Consider the following 23,068-nt stretch of genomic DNA (forward strand, 5'->3'; position numbering starts at 1 on the left):
AAGAGCTCTAACGCAGGGTTTGAAATAGGCATCTCAGAGTGAGTGCTTGAGCTGCTGAATGGGACATTTTACAAGCACATAAATGAGACTGAAGAATACGTCTTTCCAATCTGTGAGAGTAAGTGCATACTTTTCCCCCCTGTAGCTTTTAGAACTGTGGCCTTATCCTGTGCAGTCTTATAAAGAAGTCTTTCACATGCTCACTAATGTGATATTCTTCCGTCAGCTGTGTGTGACATCGGCTCGGCTTCCTTCAAGTACGACATGAGAAGACTGAGCGAGATCCTGGCCTTCCCGAGAGCCTGGTATCGTCGAAGTATCGCCAGACGCCTCTTCCTGGGGGACCAAACCATCAACCTCCCACGTGAGTGCTCAGCGGCTGCACTCGGGTGTTGTGATGGCCGTGTGTTGTTTACGTTGCCGGCTTTTAAGTTGTTGTAGAATTTCAGCTTTTATGTGGCATCTGACACAGGGAACAGTGAGCTTTTCCAGGCTTCTGTCAGTGCTGATCTTTATTTGAAATGATCAACAAACTGATTTGCTTTTACTAAAGCGAGATATTGTTGGCTTCTATATAAATCTCTGCACTGCCTTTCAGATGGGTTTCTAAAAACAAAATCTTTAACTCGGTGCAGAAATGAGCGAACATTTCTCCCCAAAAATTCTGATATGAGCACCAACAGCCACCTGCTAACCTCTGTGCATTTAGCCTTTTTTCATTTTTAATATCCTGTCTCACTGGCAGTCCTTTAGCAAACATTTCCTGCAGTCACTTTACGTTGACATTTATAAAGGTGTCCTTTACTTACCTCTTCGAACCTTTACTTCGCTCCAGCTTCCGGCCCCGCCACTCCTGACTCAGCTGAAAACGTCACCCATCACCTGTCCCCCGAGTCCAGCCGGAAAGCTTACTGGAGGACGTGGGACGGCAGCACCGGGACGCAGCACATACCCCAGTCCCCCAACGTCTTTTCGGAGCACTCCACCGGAAGCAACATGTCCCCAGGCAGCCTGGGGCACCTCAAGTCCCCTGCACCTGGTCGCACCAGGAGCGTCTCTGACTCCTCCGCTCCGAGGAGAGGTAACGGGGAACATTAAATGCCTTTTGTTACCGGAGTACGAATCTTCACACCCAAAAATCCAGATAAGTAAGAAAAAATAACTGCAATTAATTTTTTCCTATTTTTTTCATTGTTTTTTAGATTCAGTCACAAAAACATCGACTCCTTCATTTGGTAAAAATGGGAAGGCAGCAGGTCAGCAGGGGTCGCCGTGGGAGACGCTGGTGGTGTTCGCCATCAACCTAAAGCTGCTCACCGTCCAAATGAACATGAGCAACGTGATGGGAAACAATACGTAAGTGCATCCAATGCTGTGCAAACACGTGCTAATAATTAGGATTTAATGGTTACTCTGGTAACTCAAACACAGAAGCGATTTAAAATTATTGACTATATTTTCATTTATAGAATATCTTAGCCACACTTGTCCAGTTTCACAAATCATGAAAAAAAAACATTAAAATCAAAAGAACATAAAATAAACTTTAGGAAAACAAACACAAAATATCATTAAAAAAGAATTAGCAGGGGGATTATGCACTAAAGGAAAAAAACACTAATTAAATGGATGAGAGATAAAAATCTTTCATCTGAAAGTATCTCATGATTTTCAATCAAAGTATATTTTTTGGCTGCCCCACTTTAACGCTTGTTGATGGCTACAACAGACTCTCATCTCATCTCAACAAGAATCGATTGCCAACAACATATAAGTGCCTCAGAAAAGCCAGGCGTTTTCACAGCCACACATCAGACAAAATCAGGCCTGTTTACAACTACAAGGGTCTGTATTTTCTTTAGTATCCTAACAGGTGATGCAATCATTGAAAGCAGCCTTACACTTAAAGTTGCTTTCAATATAATCCTTAGTTATCTTATACCCGGCCCTGTTGCAGTCCCTCAGTTCATATGTGGTTTGAAACCAGCTGATTTAGTTCCCTCCTGAGAGCCTGAGATGTCCACATTATATTATCCTTTGCTATTATGGTATCATTAAGATCCAAGAGGAGAAAAGCTATTGGAAGCTCTCTTATAGATTGGTCTGAATCCTTAAGTTTTTTGCTCGCATGCTGATCTAATTGTAGCAATTTTTGCTAGTGTAACATAATGACTTAAGTGAAAGATTCCACGCTTGAACAGTAAATTACTGACTGGAAAACACTCTTCATCATGCATTGTAGCTCTAAAAGTAAAACTAAAGTTATAAATTTAACTTAAGAACGTTACTGTCTAAATAAAACATAGCCAACATTGTTTATTTACCTTTTTACTGCAGTAAACAGCTGTTAAACTGGTGTACAGATGCCTCTGGGGTGCTTCTCCTGCACTTCTTATCACCCTTTATCGTCCACTCTTATGGGTTCAGTTTAACTCTACTGCACTGCTGGATTTTACCGTTCACCACAATATGGTTGTCAGTACACCCCTGATCTCTACGGTTGAGGCTGAAGTGCAGAAAATGATGCTGAAGCGGTGGCAAACACAGCACCCTCATAACTAAGGCTGTACTGTTTTATGAGCTCTGGGTCCCCATAAAGTTAAAAAAATAACCCTCTTCCACAGTGGAAGTGTGTGGGCTCCACAAACAACACACACCTTCTGCTTCTTTCTCACCAAGGCAAGACAGTACACTTCTCCAGCTCTAATTAAATCATTCATGAGCTCAGGATATTCTTCCTTCATAAAAACTTTTATGCAAGGGTGCAGCCTGGATTTAAAGCGAGAATTGTATTGTCAAAATAGCTGCACTTGGATATAAGCAAAAAGGCAATAACACATCAAACTGATGAAGGTGAAACGCACAACGACACGTTAGAAAACACAGTTGACATGTTGACTTGTGAAAATGGGTTTAGCGCTCAGAACTGGCTGTTCGTTTCTTCCTCTGTTACCTGTGTTTATTCCTTGGAAACTTCTTGTGATGAGTCATTTATGTTTCATACAGAAGCCTTCTACATTATTCAGCAGCATTTCAGGAGCGCTCACAGTTGTGTTTGTCCCTGCAGCTGGACGACCAGCGGGCTGAAAAGTCAGGGCCGACTTTCTGTCGGAAGCAACCGAGACCGAGAGATCAGCATGTCTGTCGGCCTCGGCCGATCCAAGCTCGACTCCAAGGGCGGGGTGGTGGGTGGCAATATAGACGTGAACACCCTGGAGATGGTCTGTAAGTAAACAAGGCATCAGCTTTTCCGACATCTGGTGTTTTTCTCCAACTCGTTAGCAGCTTTTATTCTAACAGAGTGTAAAGTGTGGATGTGGAGCTGAGCCAAAGTTCAGTGCTAGAGTTCTTAAAACACCGGGAGCAGTAATGTAATATTATTCACATACAAAAATGTTTACTCTGCTAAATAGGCATAAAATGCATTTTATTTTATATATTACATTTAATGTTTAAATAGGCTAATATATAGATACAGCAGCCACTTGGAAGCTGGAAGCAACTCAGTGCATTTAGGCATGCAGACATAGTTAAGGCAACCTGCTGAAGTTAAACCAGAGCATCACAATGAGGATAAAAAGGGGATTTAAGTGACTTTGATGGTGGCTGGAGCATGGCTGTTGGTGTCAGACGGCCTGGTGTGAGTATTTCAGAAAAGGCTGATCTGCTGGGATTTTCCTAAACAACTGTGTTTTAGAAGTTTAGAAAGGCTGGTCTGAAAAAAGGAGAAAATATCGAATGATGAACATTTCTTTCAACAGGTCAGAGGAGAATAGTCAGACTGTTTCAAACTGACAGGAAGGCAACAGTATCTCAAATAAGCTTTGTTAAAACATCAAAATGTGCAGATGAGCATATATTCTTAAAGCGCATGGAGTACAGCAGCAGAAGACCACACTGGGTGCGACTTCTTTCCGTTAAGAACGATAAACTGAGACTAAAATTCACTTTTGCACAATAGACGATTGGGAAAATGTTGCCTGGTGTGACCAGTCTCGATTTTTGGGATAAAATCATAAAACGACCACTTTAAAAACAACAGTTGCAGTTGCTGGTGTAATGATGTGCAGGATATTTTGTTGGCACGCCATGGACCCCTTAATACAGACTAAGCATCATTTCAGTGACACAGCCTGCCTGAGTGGCCACACTGTGCCCATATTCTGATGGCTATATCCAGCAGAATGTTCTTAAACTTGACAATAAATTTGTTGAACTCTAAACTGGAACACCTTTGGGATGTAGAGACTGAAATCATGGATGTAAAGATGACAAATCTGAAGCAGCTGTATGAGCCCATCATGCCAGTATGGACCAAAATCTCTGAGGGTCCAACATAGTCCTAGCAAAGTGTAACTAATGAAGTGATCAGTGATTGCATGTTAGATCTTTGTTCATTGAGTTTAATATCTAAGCACTGATCACTGATGCTTCTGCTTGAGATGCAGTCAGCTAAAGAAATTACTTGTTGCCTGAAATCGTCCCTACTCGGTGTCCTCTCTGGATGAACTAAATCTGCCACAGTGTGTGTGAAGCACATGTCACCTTCTCGCCTGTTCACCTTCAATAGTTTATAAATAGACACAAAAGCGAATATTTACAGCAAAATGAATCATTTTAACTTTGGTATTTTAGACTAAAAACATAAGAACAAGGTGCTGAGCCATTTTTATCTGAGAGGAGGCTTCACAGTCAGTCTCAGCATGTATTTAAAGACACTGAAGCCATGAAGCTGTGGCTGGATGTGTGTGACTTTATAAAACTATTATTAGACCAAACATATTGACATGTACCAGTTGTGGTTTGTACCTACCAAAAGCCTAAAGCGTTTTCATGAATGCCAGTTGAATATCTTAACACAGGTTAGCACCATTTTTAGATGACATGCCTTGTTGGTTGTGGAGCTGTGAATTTAAGCTTTCAGGGCTGTGGAGGAGGGCAATCATGCTCAGACACCATACAAAGCAGCCCTGTGTAGTGTGAGTTCTGCTATGTATGGTTGCCCCGTTGCTGTTGTGGTCCAGCAGCAATAAGCAGGTAAACTAGAAGAAGAAGTCAGTCCTTACTTACTAGAATCCACTGATTTTGATGTTGAGAGGTATGGGATTGCTTGTGCGCTCTCATTGGTAACTACTATCGTGTGGTTTGCAGCCCACATCTCAGAGCATCCAAACCAGCAGCCTAGCCACAAGATCCAGATTACCATGGGCTCCACAGAGGCGCGAGTGGACTACATGGGCTCCAGCATCCTGATGGGAGTGTTTAGTAATGCTGACCTGCAGCTGCAGGATGAATGGAAGGTCAACCTGTGTACAGTGGACACCAGTCTATCAGAGAAAAGGTGTGGTATGATGTCAGCGTGACTGCACTGTTCGGCACAACACGATCAATACAGCGCTTTTAGATGAGTCATGTTTAGTGCCATTTATTCATTTCATTCTTGTGGCCATCAGAGATTAGCCTGCTTCACGTCTCCATGTCTCTGTACTTTGAAATGCAGATGTTTTCTCTACAAAGAGGTTTGTATTCAGTTTCTGAAGTGTTGAAGCACAAAGCACACTAACTAGAGAGCACAATTTCAAAGCATCGCGGGTTATGAAGAAAAACAGACAATTTGCTGACATTTATTGCCCAAGTTTCAGAATGCTCGGCAAGCCGAACAAAATTATGTCTGGACTCGAGGGTTTGTGTTTGTATCTAGTGTGAACACAAGAATACACAAATTACACGACATTATGTCGAGAATATATGCCATTTTCTTTCATCTGTGAGCCATTTATGCCTGCTCTCCCTTCCTTTGTTTCTTGCAACAACCTTTTTCACTCATCTGCTCCGTTTCCCTCCCCATCTTTTCTCCTTCCAGTGAGATCTTCATCCACGGAGACCTGCAGTGGGACATTTTCCAGGTGATCATTTCACGGTCCACCACACCAGACCTCATCAAGATCGGCATGAAGCTGCAGGAGTTTTTCACTCAGCAATTCGACACCAGCAAGCGGGCCCTCTCCACCTGGGGCCCTGGCCCCTACCTGCCCCCCAAAACCCCCGTCGTCAACACTGACAAAGGAGCTGCAGAGCTTTGTAAGCATGCCTCGTTCCATACTGCTGGGTGAATGTTGAGCAGTCTGTAGCATAATAAGGCGCGCACAGCAAGTGTCTTAGGCGGCTGTGCTGCTTACAGGAAGTGAAATGATTTGTAATTCTAATAAGCTTAATTTGTAAACAACTTTTTCAAATAGTTGAAAAGGTTGTTTAGCAACTGAATGTAATCAGCCTCGCTCATGAGATAATCAGTAACGAAACAGGCAGCATACATTTTAAAGATTGAGGGCTTTATAAGGACAAAAACAACATGACACACTAAATCTGATCCTGTTAGCGCCAGCAACAAGCCTCGTGTTCCAGTCAGAATTCATTTGTCCGCCTGCTTCTCATTTTCCCTCCTAACTGTCTTTGTCACGCAGACATGGATGCGGCCCATCACCGCCACTGGCCCGGGGTGCTGAAGGTAATCGCCGGCTGCCACATCTCCCTCTTCCAGACGCCCTTGCCTGAGGATGCCGTGCAGCTTGGCGGGTCGATGAGCCTCCATGGCAATCACATGACTCTGGCCTGCTTCCACGGGCCAAACTTCCGCTCCAAGTCGTGGGCCTTGTTCCACCTGGAAGAGCCCAACATCGCCTTCTGGACAGAGGCACAGAAAATCTGGGAGGATGGTGAGACTAAATGTTCTTTTTAGGGACTCGTGAATATTAATATTATTCAGTCGAGATGATGCTCAGTCCTGATGAACGGATCAAAACTAAATATATAAAGGTGCATCTCTTTATGGATTGTTTCTGTTACACACAGGCTCAAAAGATGACTCTACCTACATCGTGCAGACACTGGATTTCCATCTCGGCCACAACACGATGGTCACGAAGCCGTGTGGTGCTCTCGAAAGCCCAATGGCCACCATAACCAAAATCACACGACGGCGACATGAAAACCCTCCACATGGTGTCGCTACTGTCAAAGAATGGTTCAACTACGTCACTGCAATGAGAAATGAAGGTAAACATTTCAGCAAAATCGTGTCATTCATGCGTGCCCATTTGTTTAGTGGAAAGCCTCGTCAGCAGGCCGTTGATGCTCGCTTATTTGGGATCGAAAGGCTTGAACGTGTATTTAAAGAGAAAATATTTGGGATTGGAAAATACAGGAAAACAGTTGAATCTGATTACTGTGGTTTGGTTTTGGAGCTGTCCAATCAGAGCCAGCGTGGGCTGATGGGGGACCTTAAATAGCCTGAGGCTGAACTTACTTAAAGTATCGGATAGAGCTGGGCGATAGAACGATAACGATATGTATCGCGATATAACTTTTTCTCGATAGAAAAATTAAACTATTGCGATAGGCCTCGTCTCTCTTGTCCTCTTTAAAAAAAAAAAAACAGCCAATCCAAATTAACTAGGGCAGAGCCGAACCAATCACAGCCGCAGCGTCACGTCACGTGACTTGTTACGTACAGCACAAGTGCCAAGCCGCACATGTGTATTTGTTTGGAAAGCAGCCAGCCGCCGTGCCGCCTGGTAATGGAGGAAATGAGTGTGCCGACTAGAAAAATCAACCGAGCGTGACCGAAGGTTACCGAAGAGAAAACAGATGATGGTTCCAATGCCGGAGAGATTGTCGAACGGAAGAGCCATAGAAGTTCCGTAGTGTGAAGGTATTTCGGCTATTTCAAGTCTGACAAAAAACAGAGTAGCGCACTGTAAATTGTGCCCAAAGCAAGTCTGGAAATACAATAAAGCGGTGCACGCTCAGTCTCTGACTGGAAGCGCTAATTCGTCATTCGGCTTTTGTCAGACTAAAGTAACTGTTAAAACTGTTTGAAAAGCTGAGCTATACAACAAGGAGAGATTGAGAATTTACTTTTAGTTCTCAGTTTATTTGATATTGACAAAAGTTAGTCAATTTTGTCTGTTCTTCTGTAAAACAAACTAAGATTTATTTTTAGAATTAATATTTTGTTTCCAAGTGGAATTGACAATTTAGTCTGTTTCGTTTGTTCTATTTTGAAACTTAAACGCTTTAGCGGCTGCCTTTTGTGTAGTTTGCAATATTTGCCTTTATTTATCTGAAAAAGTCTCATGTTTCTTTAGTACATCTACCCTGTTGAACTTTATTATGGGAAATAAATATTTAAATCAAAACAAGCTGCTGATTATTTCACATTTTACTTGTGAGCAACGGCACATTTAAATCTTACAAATATAGTTATTTGGCTTATATCGTGATAGATATCGTTATCGCCTGAAATGAAAAAAAAACATCAAGCATACCAAGCATAACATCTTATATCGCCCAGCTCTAGTATTGGATCAATTTGGATCTGTAAATCATGCAGGTTAATGCCAGTAAACCCCCAGATTTAAAATAACGACCTGGAAATGTGCAGGATATGTCCGCTTCAACTCTGTCATCAACTTGGCTCACGCTGTTCTTGGAATCTGATTATTCCATGAATATGGGAGCAGTTTTCAGTTGGATATAATTGTGCCTTCTGTCTGTAGTAGCCAAGAAGAGATCCCTCCAAACTCAGTCACGACAATAGAAGAAAAGAGGAACAGAATCCAGAGTCATTGTTCTGTGCAAAAATGCATTCAGGTGTCTCTAAAACGAAGCTTTCACACTCTGAGTGAACCAAATCAAATGGGAATTTTCCAGGATCACACCCTTTTTCTCACAGAATTGATGTGTTTGTGTTTATCTGTTTTAGTTCTGCAGGGAAACACAGTCTGGGTAAACAAAGTGAGAATCTCACCTCATGCTTGGACTATAAGTTTAGAATATACTCACTCGATTAGTTTCACATCAAGTTCGGCTGCACAGAATTCATTTTTAGCCATTGGTCACATTAGGACTCTTGAGACCGAGTGAGAACAAAAAGATCAATTAATGGGACCAAATGCTGCTTTAATGTCATACGAGCATGCTGGGAGGGGGGGGGAAGAGCAACCACTTCAAATGTTGATGAAAGCCAGTTTGGGACTGTTGCAAATCAAACATCCTGTATTCTTTAATCAGTGACGTAAACCTAGTAGAAGATAAACCGAAAGGAAGAAAAAATGAATTTCGTAGCCTTAAGTAGCTTCAGAACTGATTTACTAGGCTAGAAGTGTTAACTGGGGGTATCTGGGGAAGAAAAGATTGCTTCAGACTTTAACCTTTTCTTCACTCGAGACAGCTCAGACTAAAAGGAGATATTTTCTCTTCTCTCCACCGCGCAGCAGCCACGTCTTATCTTAAATGTAAAATAGGTGGAGATAGCATTTAACAAAGCGGAAAAGCAGAGCGTGAGCGTGACCTTAAACTCAGGAAAAGAGTTCCCACGTGTTTTATCTCCTGTCGCAGAGCTGAACTTGCTCAGGAACGTCGAGGCCAACAACCAAGAGAGCGGATCGGCTGCCAAGAGCTCCAGTCTGCTGAGCAGCTTCCGCAGCACATCCAGCTACAACCACGAAACAGAGACCATCTTTGCACTACCCAGAATGCAGCTGGACTTTAAGTCAATTCACGTACAAGATCCGGATGAACCTTCTCTAACGGGTAGGTGACAGTAACACCATAAAAACAATCTGCTAATGAATGAGCTTTTTGTGATATTTTAGTTCACACAAGTCTGTAAATGAACTGTTGGGCTCACACTCGGAGTGTGGAAGTGTTTATAAAATTACCTGCGCTTCCTTAAATAAATTAACAAATGAACGAATAATCAGCTCGTCTTGTTTGGAGCATCTGCATCCCAGCTCCGCCTTGCACTGCAGGAAGTGACGGCAGCCCTTCGCTTTGCTCCGCGAGCCTCAGATTCCTGTGACCGTGAACCAGTTCTCGCCCTGCTGCAGGTTCTTGTTAGTGCCCGTCTAGCTTGCAAAGCAATTTCAGAGCAAAACCAGCGCAGTCTTGTGGCAGTGTTTTTTGTTTTTTGTTTGTTTGTTTGTTTTTTTTAATAGTCGCAGCCCAAATCTGTTTATTCGTATTTCTGAACAAGAACTTAATTATTTCATCATGTCTCTGGACATAATTTGTACTATTATTTGTATTTCATTTTTGTCCTTATCCACATTTGGAGGTTGGAGGGATTCATACCCGACTCAGTTATTAATTCTAAATGAATTACTTGGTTCAATTTAGACATTAAAACTTACTTGGTTGAGATTAAGGATTAAAACCTCCCAGGTTAGTTTCAGGGGAAAACAATCAAGGTTTAGGTTAAAATACAACAGTTGCTGCTGCTTCTTACACATCTGGTTTTTGTAGTTGCTATGGTGACATATCTCCCACTTTGCCTGGACAACACAAATTATACTCCCTACTGAAAAACATTACTTACAAATTCATGCTGACACAAAAAAAAAATCATAATTTTCTTTGTCAAAGAACAAAGAGTCAATCTGAGTAACACCGAGGACTCACACAGTCTGCAGCAATGGAAACTTCAAAATAAGAGCGAGGAGATTATCCCATTGACTTGCATAATATTCTCAAGTATGTAGGAAACCAAAGGTCGTACTAACTCTACATCGATGTGTTTGCTGAAATTGATTTTCTGGGTTTTTTTTGTTTGTTTTTTTAAATATGACCTTACAAATCCAATCCCTTTGTTTTCATTTGTTCCAGACTCCAGCAGCAAACCCAAAGTGGAGTGCAGCGTGGTGACAGAGTTCACCGACCACATCTGCGTCACCATGGACGCCGAGCTCATCATGTTCCTGCACGACCTGGTGTCGGCCTATCTAAAGGAGAAAGAGAAAGGTTTTGTTTTTTTCCTTGTTACTCATCGATGTTAGTCTGTCAGTGAATAGAAAAAAACCCCAACAACAATGTTTATTCATTTCAACTGCCCACAAATTTATGACTCAACTAGTCACGAAAAAAACACCCTCCAGAGTTCCAAGCATTGTACAGTCTGTCAAGAATATGAGTCATCAAGCCATCGGAGGAGAAGACCACAAGATTAAGCACATCTGTCTGTCTCTGTACTTGTGAAGCTGTCCGCGTGCTGTGGGACAAATTTTTGGGAGCAGCGTGACACGCAGCCGTCTGACTGTTACTTTCACACACAGCAGGCAGGTCAGGGAGCCTGACGCGCGCAGCATCCTAATGGGTTTCAAGTCGTCACAAAGGAACAAATTAGCACTCTTTATGCTGGCGACCTCGCTTTCATCACCACAATTAAAACAGCCGCGACTTTGTTCTGTTGATTCTGCAGCAAAGTAGAAAGAGAAGCACTGCGAGCGCTTCAGATTTTCACACGTTTGATTCATTCTGAATAATTGAAGTAGGACACATCTATGTTGTGCTCTGATGTTGTTGTTCACGAATGTGCTAAAAGAGAAAAGTGGAGCGTTTCAAAGCAGAGACCTGATTGCCTCTCTCCCTCGGTGTCCTCAGCTCTTTTTGCCCCGCGGATGTTCGCACCTCGGCCCGGCCAGAAGAGCCCCACCGCCCTGCACGATGAAAGCTCCGCGGATAAAGACAAGGACGACAGCATCAACTACACCACGGTGGACTGGAGGGAGTTCATGTGCAACACCTGGCACCTGGAGCCGACTCTCAGGTCAGCTCAGCATCTGTTTGTTATCATAAGATGCACACTTTCACATGATGAGCAGGAGTCCTAAAGCTCACTCAAAAATGTTAGAGGAGAAAATAAAAAGCATCTTTTTCTACAACTTTGTCCTCAAAGCAAACATGATTGCACAAACAAACAAAAATAAACAATGCAGCAAAGGTTTAAAAAAAATTGCTTTAATTTTCTGTTTAGTTGGTGAAACGGCACCACCATTTCTTGATGGTTTCTAGCACAAACACTAAGATGTGGAACAGCTGAGCCCCAATTATGGCCTAATTTTGTTCTGTTTGTTGGATTTTTGTGGGTTTTATCATCTTGTAAAGACTCTTTGAATATTTTCGATTCCACAGAGATGCCGATGAGCTATTTAATGAGCCGGGTTGTAAAAAGTAAAAGTGCAATTAGCCCATTAAAAATGCAAGTTTTGAAATGAACAGAAAGATGCGCTGTCAGTGCTTGGTTATCTAAATGTTATATATCGATTTTTACTAATATTAGTAACTCTTTTATATGTGAGAAGCAATGTGTGAGGCTAGTTTAGGTGGAGCCAGTTAAAAATTAGATTCACATCAATGAATTTATAGCTGTATGATTAATAGCCCTAGTAATACAGTAAGAAAAAGACAGTATCATAGAGAGAACCCGACTCACGAACAGACGACCTCTGAGAAGGCACTTGCAGGTGATTGCAGGAAGGAAGAACTCCTTTATCACAGGAAGAAATGTCCTGCAGCGGCAGGCTCAGGCAAGAAGAGGAAAAAATAAGGACCAAACTCAAACTTCAGGAGAGAGAAGACCAAAGTTAATGACATGCAGAAGTAGAGAAGAAATGCTCAGTGGGAAGTCTCCCAGCAGCCTGAGCCTGTAGCAGCGTAACTAAGGGATGGTTAAGGGTCACCCGATCAGCCCTAACGATAAGCTTTATCAAAAAATAATGAACAGAGGTATAATTTCACAAATGGCCTGTACAGGATGAGCAATAACTTTGCAGTGCAGTATCTCTTATTAACCCCCTTAGCCTTTTTCAGATGCTAGTTCATAATTACTAATCGTTAGTCTTTTGTGAATTTGTACAAATGCAGCACAAACACTAAATAAATGAAGCATCTTAGTCCCTTCACAAAGACTTTGCTTCATTAATCCCAGGAAAGAACAAAGATTTTAATTTAAAAAAAAAGAATATTTTTGAATCTTTATATGAAATATCTTTGTACAAAGCAACAGCTTCTCCTCTGAGATTCAAAAGGAAGAAGCAAATCCTTTAATGGAAAGAGATGTGCAGCAACAGGGAGTCTTTTCATGCACCTTTAGCAATGCTTAAACTTCACCTCTACCTTCAGGCTCATCTCCTGGACGGGTCGGAAGATCGACCCAGTTGGCGTGGACTACATCTTACAGAAACTGGGCTTCCACCATGCCAGGACTACAATTCCCAAATGGCTGCAGAGGGGTGTGATGGACCCACTGGACAAGGTGCTGTCAGTACTCATCAAGAAGCTGGGCACCGCTCTGCAAGACGAAAAGGAAAAGAGAGGCCGAGACAAAGAAGAACACTGAGGAACTGAGTCATGCCACTGGAATCAGAGCTGTGCAAAATGTTTCAACACTAGTTTTCTGTATTTAAAAGGCCCCTACTTTACGATGTCCAGCATCCTGCATAGTTGTTTACTGTGGTGCTTGCCTCTAGGGGTTGCGACTGAAGCGTTTTGCACTGCTGTTTTTCGTTTTCTGTACATTTTGAATAAATTAGCAAATGCTAGCATTATTTGATTGCTTTAAAGGTAAAACCCTGCCTCTCTTACCTGTTGTAAATGACCTTACTGAAACTGCTTCAAAGTTTATTTTAAGGCTTACCAGTCGTTCATGAGAAATGATTTCTTAAACCATTGCCTTTTTCTCTGTTTCCCATGGAACACATGGTAGGTATGCTTGATGTAATTTATAGCGCAGCTTCGCGATATTTAAGAGGAATTCAGTGACATGTTCTTCATTCTTGACACGAACAAATAAATCCTGGGAGATTTTTCTTAAAATCATCCCCTCACTCGTGAGGATGATATAAGCTTGTAATTATAATTTGATCATTATTTATGACTATGTGAAATTCAGCGTCTGTATGATGTATTAGCTTGATGTGTCAAGCTTCTTTTTGTCTTTTTTTTAATCCACACATTAGAACCAATGTGTATATAGTTAAATTTCTTAAATGTGTTGATTTCGTAACTTAATAAAACTATTGCCATGAAGTTTTAAAAAATGAAGCTCACGTCTGTTAATTTTACACAGCCTAAAGGTAGGTTACCTGTTCCTTGAGCTTTAGGAGTTTTGTTGTAAATCACAACCACCAGTCCTGAGAGAAAAAAGTGAGTTTTCCCCAACTGGTTATGAGTGGTAGCTGGGAAACTGATTGCTAATGTCCCAGTAATCCAGGCCTAACAGACCGCTCAGTGATTCCCTGTTAAACATCTTTCATTGTATCCTCCATCCAATGTCCACATAATGTCACATGAGGCAGCTTAATAGAAGTCCATGGGAAAATATCCCTCAGCTCTAAAATCTTTAAACAGTTTCCAGATGACTTTATGGGTTCAGTCGCTGATATTTCATATCTTGTTTCAAGACCCCAAGATGCCAGCAGGACTTGATGGAGGGATGTCATTTCTACTGTCTTTGGTGTCTAGACTTGCCTCTAGACGGACTGGTTCACAATTGGATCCAGTTTAAGAAACAAATCCCTTTTTTACCCTTTAAATGAAAGGGCAGAACTCCTTTTTTCTTTTTTTCTCTTGTCTAAAAGCCACTGACTCACGAGCACTTCATTCTCAGATCTATGAAATGCATCTTTTGTGTTGATACTTTTCCAGGAAATGTCAGTCAGGTGTTACAGGAGCAGTGTCTGATGCTTTTAAATGCTTCACATGGTTTAAATCAGAGCTGTAATGGTATCTGCATTAATACATTTCCTTTCTTGAGGCAGTAATTTGCTTCACCTCTGGATTTTTGGAGGTAATGAGTGCTCCTGTAAGACTCTTTCTAATTTAACTCCTACTAGTTTCCACTGATGTCTGTGAGGGGGGGAAAAAAACCTCCCCACATGTCACCGGCTTTGCTCACCGCAGGGTTTTGTTAATACATTACTCTGACTGTAAGACCCCCTTCCCCACCTCCCCACCTCTCCAGTGCTAATCTCTTCCTCCGTGCCTTTCCCCCCTCACCATGAGCCATGTTCCACTTTTGGTTCCATGCCATGCTTTTTGAATTTTTGATGGTGCGTTGGCGGGTGGAGCAGGGCACGCGGCAGCACAGCAAAGGGGGAAGAGAACTGCTGCGTTTCCTCTGTGATGTCTGCTGTGAGACTGCAGAAGTGTCACCTGAGGAAAGGCAGACGGCTGTGTGAGAGTGTGAGAGCACACTCAAGTCTTTGGTCTCGCTCGCCAGGACCGGACATTATTTTTGATTTTTTATTCTGCCTACTCCACGCGCTCTCCTTTGAAGTGATTTCCGATTTGCATATCGTTACTGCATATTTCTTTTATTTCCTTCACCTCCTGGAGATACAGTATATACATATAAACATGAGAGCCAAGCAAATGACCAGTAGATGGAGTCAAAAGCCAGTCGTCCTACAAACTGAACACCTTAATGACACCTCCCTTTAGTGTACTGCTGTGTTCCTGAATTATAAAATAGAAACGGAATAGAAGACATTAAAAAGTCATGAAGTGGCCAGAGATGTCAAGCAGCTTAAATTGGATCCGTCTGGCTCAGACACTCTTTGCTGGAGTTACCAGGTCCAGGAAGACTAACAAAGACCATTAGGTCGCCTACATGTGATGACAACAATCTCCATTTGACAGATTAGTGTGCAAAACACCGTTCTGAAAAACTAATTGTAGAATTAATTTCAAAATCACTGCCAACTCTAAGTGCAAACTTGGTGGTGGTGCAGACCAGTTGCTCCGGTTTTCCCCAAACTGAGCTGGACAAAAGCACCATGGTTCCTTTTAACCTCACAAACTGGGTGAGAAACTACATGAAAGTCGTTAATTAGCATGTTTTTTATATCTTCTGTGTTTGATCACAGCAAGAAAAAAAAATGTAATTGCAAAAATTGCAAGTCATTGCCACATAGTAACGCCGGGCATCTCCGCATGTGAGCCACGCTCGAGTCTTTGTTGAGGTGCCAGAGTATGTCTTGAGTTTTGGGACAACAGGAGAGAATTCACCTAGACTAAAAGATGAAATGAGTTTTTAGCCTTGCTGTTGTTGTGCATCTCTTTAAGGTTATTAAGTCTCTTTGTTTCATTTTGTGTTACTTTGCACTGTTTTTCCATCTGTGCTCATTTTGTCTCTTTGAACCCATTTGTATTCATTTTGCAGCCTCATAATCGTTTATAGTTACTTACCAAAAGATCTGGTGACTGTGGAGCACATTTGAGTACACTGCCGTGAACATTGCCATGTTCATGAGACAGTTTCAGTTTTATGACATGGTTCGTTGTCCTGCTGGAAGCAGCTGTCAGAAGATGTACACCGTGGTCAGCAACAGTACTCAGGTAGGCTGTGATGCCCAGAGTGTGCCAGGATAATATCCCCCACCCCATTACAACACTAGCAGCAGCAGCAGCAGCCTGACCCATTAATAAAAAGCAGTACAGATCCATGCATTCCTGTCATTTATTCATTAAAAAGAAACCTAATTTAAAGTTCAGGTTGGATACAAGCTTTTCAACGTGCATTTCAAATTACATTTCAAATAGTAATACTTAAAATATTGTGACCATTTTAATTTTAGCCTCGAGTAGTTTTGACCTTGGGGAGATGAGATGGTAAAAAATAAGCTGAAGCAAAAGCAGCATACAGAATACAAGTGAGAGCATAGCACTATAAAACAAGTATATCACCTTGAGCTAGTTCAAACAGCAGCAGCTTGACTTCTTGTTTATCAGATGTCATCACATCACCTCCGACATGACTGCTCTTTATTGGATCCTGCAAGGAAGACTTTACTGGTCATTTTTGGTCTCTTGCCCCGAGCTACACAGCAGAAAGCCTGGGTGTATGTGCTTACATAAGGGGGGGGGGTCTAAAATTTTGACGTCAGGGCCCTTGGACTTTAGGAGGGACCATAGATACATTCATGGACAGCAGCTGGATAGCGTAGTCGTAAGACTACACATCTTTGTAGTGGGAGTCACAAGTTTGATTCCTGCCTGGGGTGTCTGTATCCAGTAGGGTCCTAGACCTAGAAAGTGCTACATATGCTACGGCAAGGAGGAGTCAGGACGCCAGAACAGTGGGGGTAATATCACAACCCCCCCACTCAGAAGAACAAAGCGAGTCAGAAGATCTTCCTCTTGGAGGAAGTCTAAGAAGCTGAAGATGGAACTGGAACCTACAAACCATCCTCCTGTTCTATCCCCCCGTGGCTGTGCTCTAGCACCACTTCTCAGGCTCAGGTCACCCTATGGATCAGGCAGGCTCAGGCAGTAAACAATCAACTTTCGTGGAAGATGCACGAAGGTAGATGTACTTGTATCATGTCTTGGAAGGAAACATGTGCTTTACAGTGTCCTCACCTCTCTTGGCTTGGATAGTTTCTTATCTTGTGTTCTTATCCTGCTCTAGTAGAAAGTCATGGTTGATCTTTATTATGTTTAGACGAGCACCAGAGGTGTGGACTCGAGTCATTAATTTTATGACTTTAGACTTGACTTGAAAAAATGTTCTAAGACTTGTGACTTGACTTGGACTTTTACAGCAATGACTTGGGACTTGAATTGGACTTGAACCGGTTTACTTGAAAAGACTTGATATTTTACCCCAAATATAAAATTTAACATGCATATTATATAGAGATTGAAAATGTGACGTCATTCACGGGTAGAACCGCAAAGGATTCTGGGAACTCGTGGCAAGCGGTTCTAGCGCACGCAGGCTTTCAATTAAAATCAGTTATACAGCAATAAAAAGAAACACAAAAATGTCAAGAAGCCGTTGTATTATTAACTGCAATAGCTGGTCGCATGACAGCCATGGGAAGCCGACGGGTAAAGAGATCGGTTGTTATCGGATTACGTCGTTGAAGAGAAATTGTTCGAGCCATGTTTCCGAAGTAACAAAGACGCGACGGATGGCCTGGATTGCAGCCATTCAAAGATCAAATATAACGTCCCAGAACACTCCAGCTCACAGGTTAGTCTGCTCCAAGCATTTACACGAAGGTCAGTGTTTTTTAGTAGTTAATACGTCATTTTCATAACATAATTAGTGATATAGGTTACAAGCAAGTCTGGCGCTGAACAGAAATTGTCGCACTATGCTCCTTTATTTATTGTGCATAAATAGTGAATTGTCCTGACACAATATTGCGTTTCGCTTCTGTTATTATGGTACATTGACAAAAACATATACTTTTATTCACAGGATAAAACAGGTTTTTTGTATCACTAATCGCCCAGTACGATTACAGCATACAATATTGTTGTCACTGCTACATTTCTGTAATGCGTACCAGAAATTATTTTCACTACTAATTAATTACCGTTGAGCTCGTTAAGGAATGTGTATTTATGACGACAATTTGTGAGACTGGTAAACTTATGATACGTACGATGGTCTTTACTTTCTACACGGTGCATTTCAAGGTCCTGCACCCATCCGTCGGTAAACTGTACCTGGGCTTGTTGCAGTGACCGGAAGTTACTAAACTTCATGAGTGTATGCACTCACTCCAAGAACCGTATGATTATAAATATGCATATAAATATGCTAAGATGAGATAGCTGACATCATCTAACTAGCAAATGTTGTCCAGGCTAAGTTGGTGATGCAGTTTTTTATTTAAATGATATTTTTAAAAAAATATCATTTATTTATGTATGATATTTTTGTCATGCGATTTTAAAGCTGGTTCTACAACCGCATCCAAGAATAACATGCAGCTTATCTCAGAACTGTCGGTGAAAATTATTCTTGGAGCTAGGTTTAATTGAGCTGCATTTTAAAGAGGTGCAATTTCACAATTTGTGTATATTTTCTAAGTTCACTATTTTGTCATGTGTTGAGAAAAACACAGATTTTAAAATTACATGGTCTAATATTTACATTTAGCACATAACTGCAACATTATTTTTTCGTTTTTTTTTTTTTTTTAAAGACTCGAAAGGACTTGAAATTCAAAGTTTCAGACTTGTGACTTGACTCGGACTTTTACACCAGTGACTTGAGACTCGACTCTGACTTGCCTGACATTACTTGAGACTTGACTTGAGACTTGAAGATAAAGACTTGAGACTTACTTGAGACTTGCAAAACAATGACTTGGTCCCACCTCTGACGAGCACTATAGGTGTTCAGCTGATCTGAATAGCTAATATAAATAACTTGCTTTAATCAAGATGGGTTTTATTTATTTATTTACTTAATTTTTTTTTTTTTTAAATCAAGATTTTACTAATTATTTTACTCATTAAGTTTGTGGCCAACAGAACAACGAGCAAAACCCATGTTGAAAGCTTTATTTGACGTTCTTTGAGCAGGTACCAAAATCTGTCAGCATTCATGCACAAAATACTTCAACAAGCAACAGAGACTGCGATGCCAACATTTTGAAGAAAGACACAAGTGAATACAGTGAAGATGAAACACTGCAGCATTGCACTGTCTCTTTTCTTAGACGTGTTGACACGAAACGCTCCCCAGGTCCAAGGAGTCGGCTGCAGGTTTTTAAAAGAGATTTAAGTGTTACCAGCGTATGGATTTGGGAGCACAAAAAGGTAAAGGAGGGTTAGGCTGGGCACACATTAAGTTCTCTGCACACCTACCCTACAGATAAAACGGTGACTACAGCAGATTCAAGTCTAAGCAGACAGGGAAGGCTTAAATAATTTGAAACCCACAATGCAGTAACAGTAAAAGAAAAATAGAATAAGAAGCAAAGGATAAAAGCATGCTTTATAAACATTGATGAGATTATTCAAAATGGCAATATAAACATTAGTGACAATAATTATCAGGATCAGTGGTAAATATTACCAGTTCAGTGTCACAACTTTTCCACAACTACACAAATAGTCCCTGAGAGCAGTGTGGGGTTGATCTTTGAAAAATACTCACAAGTTTCCCAGTAAAACTGGAAACGTACTTTTGCTTTAAATTGTGCTCGCTTCTTCTGTTGGTATGTTGTATTTGTTGTAACCTTTGCTTCCATGACGGCCAGGTCTCTCTTGGAAAATTAAATCTCGATGAGACTTTCACCTGGATCCATCAGCCCAAGCTGCGAAACACTGCAATTATAAGAAGACACCCATAAGTGATGACATCCAGGAAGTGGTTTTTTGTTGCTCTTTTTTTTTTTAATTATTGTAATTTTCATGTGCTAAGAATTTAATTTAACTGATTTAAGATCTCACTGCTTCTTACTTAAAGTTTTTTGTCTTTTTTGTGTACAAATAAATTCACATAAAAGGTTCAAACACACAGATCTGTTCATACACACTACTGACTATCACAGCATGACCAATAGTGAGCCTTTAAAATACACTAATCACAGAGTGTACACAGTCTCAGTGGGTACAGTGAGTCACAGGCTCCCAGGTGGTGTGTTTTGGTTGAAAAGCTGCTGCTGTGGCACACTTCTGGATTATCTCAACACTTAAACATTTTTTGAATCAGTGTGTGATCAAATATGGAACTTTTCCATCTTTTAACTAGCCAGTACTCAGACATTTTTTGTAGTGTCTGTCCCAAATTACAGATCCTGATTCTCGTTGATGGTGAGAGAGACCAGTGAAATGTTCAGGCTTTTATCTTCAATAGTTTCTCAAATATTCGTGTTCGAGCATTGCCTCAGATTTCAATGTGTGAAAAACAGGAAGTGTGTCAATAAACAACTTTTCAAAATAATCTATCTTGAAAACTATTTGATATATGAAGCCAAACTTTCACAGCAATCATAAATGTTCAAAATTATTTATGCAAATCGATGGTCAAGCAGAAGGCTTGGTTGATTTGAAATGGAATGACCCCCTCTGTCCAATCGAGGCCATGCCCCCGCCCAGAAGCAAAACTTTGTCACTGTGTTCTCTGATGGTGGTTATCAAACCCTTGCATGGAAGAATACACATTTAAAGACGAAAAATACAGAAACAATGCATCAAAGTGCATTCTTCCAAGATTTATGCATTCACATGGGATGAATCCCTGTAAAACTCCACATCAAAGACGGCTCCTAGATTGCTGACCGTGTAGCTGGTCAAATTAGGAAAAGCATGAAGTAAGCAGCTCTGCAGTGCAGAGCAGTTAACTAAACTGTGTGGCCCAAACACAACATGCTTAGTGCTGCTGGTGTGGGAAAAAAACAGCTGGGATTATTCTCCCTGTTCTGTTCTTATATCACAACATCTGCTTGCTGTGGATTTTTTTGTTTGTTCACACAACATTTTATGAATAAAATAGCTCACCTGTCTCTCCTCCACTCCTCAGTAGTTCCTCCCCATGCACAGTGGAGTTTTTCACTCTCATACAGCCACTGAAATTACAAGTTGAGGGGAAGATAAACAAGCGTCTCCATAAACGCAGTTGCATGAAGCTCTCATTTATTCAGACCAACAGAAACACTATTCTTCTGGTTTCTTTCATTTTGAGAAGAGAGAAAAACATTAAGAGTAAAATATTGAAATAACATTTGAACCAAATAAGTCACTTCCTGCCACTGGAAATGCCACACACACTCTCACACACCTTTTGACTAGGTTGTTTCTGTACACGTTAGCCTTTTTGTTTTTACAAAAACAAAATATGCAAGAAGGATGGAATGACGGCTGAATGAGCAGAATGCCAGAAAAATCTATTCAAATTCTGTTGAATTTGCCAGGGATGTACTTAAAAATGTAAAATCTGCCAATAGACTACAATTACAATATCACAACTATTTTACAACATACTGACTTAAATGACACATCACCAACAAAAGGAGTTGGTATCTACAGCAGGAAAATATTGATCTTTAAAGATGAGTAAGAGGCAACAGGAAAGAAGTATGTTACCCTATTTTAAGGGGAGAGGAGGTCGGCTTACCTTATTTAAAGTGAAGATCACAACATCGAGTTTTCTGGGATGCAAACATGTTAATCACCCTGTCGTTGAAGTCAAACGACACCAAGTGCTTTAGAGTCTAAAGCAATGCGGTGTCCTTCATCCAGGTGGCAGACGATGTTAACTTTACCCTATTTCCAATGTGACTTGTGCTTCATTCGTGTTTCCTAATTTTGTCAGATAAATGCTTCAAATCGATTAGTTATGTCTATAACTTCTGTTCCCTGAAGGAGAGGAACGAGGTACAACACATAAGTATGGGATATCACGCCCTCGCGTGTCCTGGCTGAAGAAACCTTTATTCACGCCTTTACGGCAGATGACGTGTGATGACACGCGCACGGCCCCGCCCGCACATATAGCCGCTGTCATCACAGTCATCCCTCAGTTCGATAGCCGCTCTTCACCGAGCCAACTGCTCAGTGGGGCCACCCTGTGTTGTACCTCGTTCCTCTCCTTCAGGGAACAGAAGTTATAGACATAACTAATCGTTCCCCTTCAGTCGATTCACTCGGTACAACACATAAGTATGGGACATATATACACGCCCCGCCGAGCAGCCACCGAACCGGAACGGGACCACCACAACCTTAGTGAGTGGTAGACCCAGCAGAAAGGACAGCCTGAGCCACCGAAGGGGCCGTAACGTCCAGCCGATAAAACCGCACAAAAGTGTGCGGCGACGCCCAACTAGCTGCTGCACAAATATCAGCCACAGGCACCCCTCTAAAAAGAGCCCACGAGGTCGCCATCCCCCTGGTGGAATGAGCTCCCACCCCGTGGGGCAACGCAAAACCTCTGGTGCCGTATGCCAGCGAGATAGCTTCTACAATCCAGTGGGACAGCCTCTGTTTGGACAGAGCTCTACCTCTATTCGGATTAGCGAAGCAGACAAACAGCTGGTCACATAAACGCACATCCCGAGTGCGCTCAATGTAGGTGCGTAGCGCACGCACCGGACAAAGAGAATGCACCCTCCCCTGCTCCTCAGATTCAAAAGGAGGGGAGCAAAAGCTCAACAACTCAAACTCCATTGAACTATAAGATGCAGGCATGATCTTGGGAAAATAGGCAGCATTCGGACGCAATACGACCTTGCGGCCATCAGGAGAAAACTGTGTGCAGGCAGGATGCACAGACAGCGCATGAAGGTCACCCACTCGCTTCGCTGAGGCCAAAGCGAGAAGTAATGCGGTCTTATACGAAAGAAATTTCATATCCACAGACTCAACGGGTTCAAACGGTGGGCCACAAAGGGCCTCCAACACCAAAGACAAGTCCCAAGCAGGGACACTGGACTTAAGCACGGGCCTCAGCCGGCGAACCCCTTTCAGAAAACGCACGGCGAGG

General features: G+C 41.8%; 1 protein-coding gene and 1 long non-coding RNA gene across 6 annotated transcripts in view; one reads left to right on the plus strand and one right to left on the minus strand.

Moving 5' to 3' along the window:
* Window positions 1–13,866, plus strand: part of kiaa1109 (KIAA1109 ortholog) — a 72,556-nt gene extending 58,690 nt beyond the window's left edge. For all 3 annotated transcript variants that reach the window (XM_040023618.1, XM_040023619.1, XM_040023620.1), the window contains 12 exons: window positions 227–364; window positions 836–1,081; window positions 1,203–1,356; window positions 3,068–3,225; window positions 5,152–5,341; window positions 5,864–6,081; window positions 6,465–6,716; window positions 6,853–7,056; window positions 9,400–9,594; window positions 10,666–10,800; window positions 11,440–11,605; window positions 12,961–13,866. In XM_040023618.1, the coding sequence (XP_039879552.1) occupies window positions 227–364; window positions 836–1,081; window positions 1,203–1,356; window positions 3,068–3,225; window positions 5,152–5,341; window positions 5,864–6,081; window positions 6,465–6,716; window positions 6,853–7,056; window positions 9,400–9,594; window positions 10,666–10,800; window positions 11,440–11,605; window positions 12,961–13,177 (2,273 nt within the window). In that variant the 3' untranslated portion in view covers window positions 13,178–13,866. The remainder of the gene's footprint in view (window positions 1–226; window positions 365–835; window positions 1,082–1,202; window positions 1,357–3,067; window positions 3,226–5,151; window positions 5,342–5,863; window positions 6,082–6,464; window positions 6,717–6,852; window positions 7,057–9,399; window positions 9,595–10,665; window positions 10,801–11,439; window positions 11,606–12,960) is intronic.
* Window positions 13,867–18,964: 5,098 nt separating this feature from the next.
* Window positions 18,965–21,911, minus strand: LOC120728598. 3 transcript variants are annotated; one of them, XR_005694752.1, is made up of 4 exons: window positions 21,701–21,911; window positions 21,085–21,152; window positions 19,447–19,908; window positions 18,965–19,338 (listed from the first exon to the last, which is right to left on the minus strand). It is a non-coding gene; the product is annotated as an uncharacterized LOC120728598 (long non-coding RNA). The 3 variants fall into 3 exon arrangements; XR_005694751.1 differs by having other exon boundaries at window positions 18,970–19,338; window positions 19,739–19,908; XR_005694750.1 differs by having other exon boundaries at window positions 18,975–19,338; window positions 19,767–19,908.
* Between the last annotated feature and the right edge of the window lie 1,157 nt (window positions 21,912–23,068).

Source organism: Simochromis diagramma, unplaced genomic scaffold (assembly GCF_900408965.1).
Source record: "Simochromis diagramma unplaced genomic scaffold, fSimDia1.1 OVJJ01000303.1, whole genome shotgun sequence".
In the NCBI taxonomy this organism is placed as follows: domain Eukaryota; kingdom Metazoa; phylum Chordata; class Actinopteri; order Cichliformes; family Cichlidae; genus Simochromis; species Simochromis diagramma.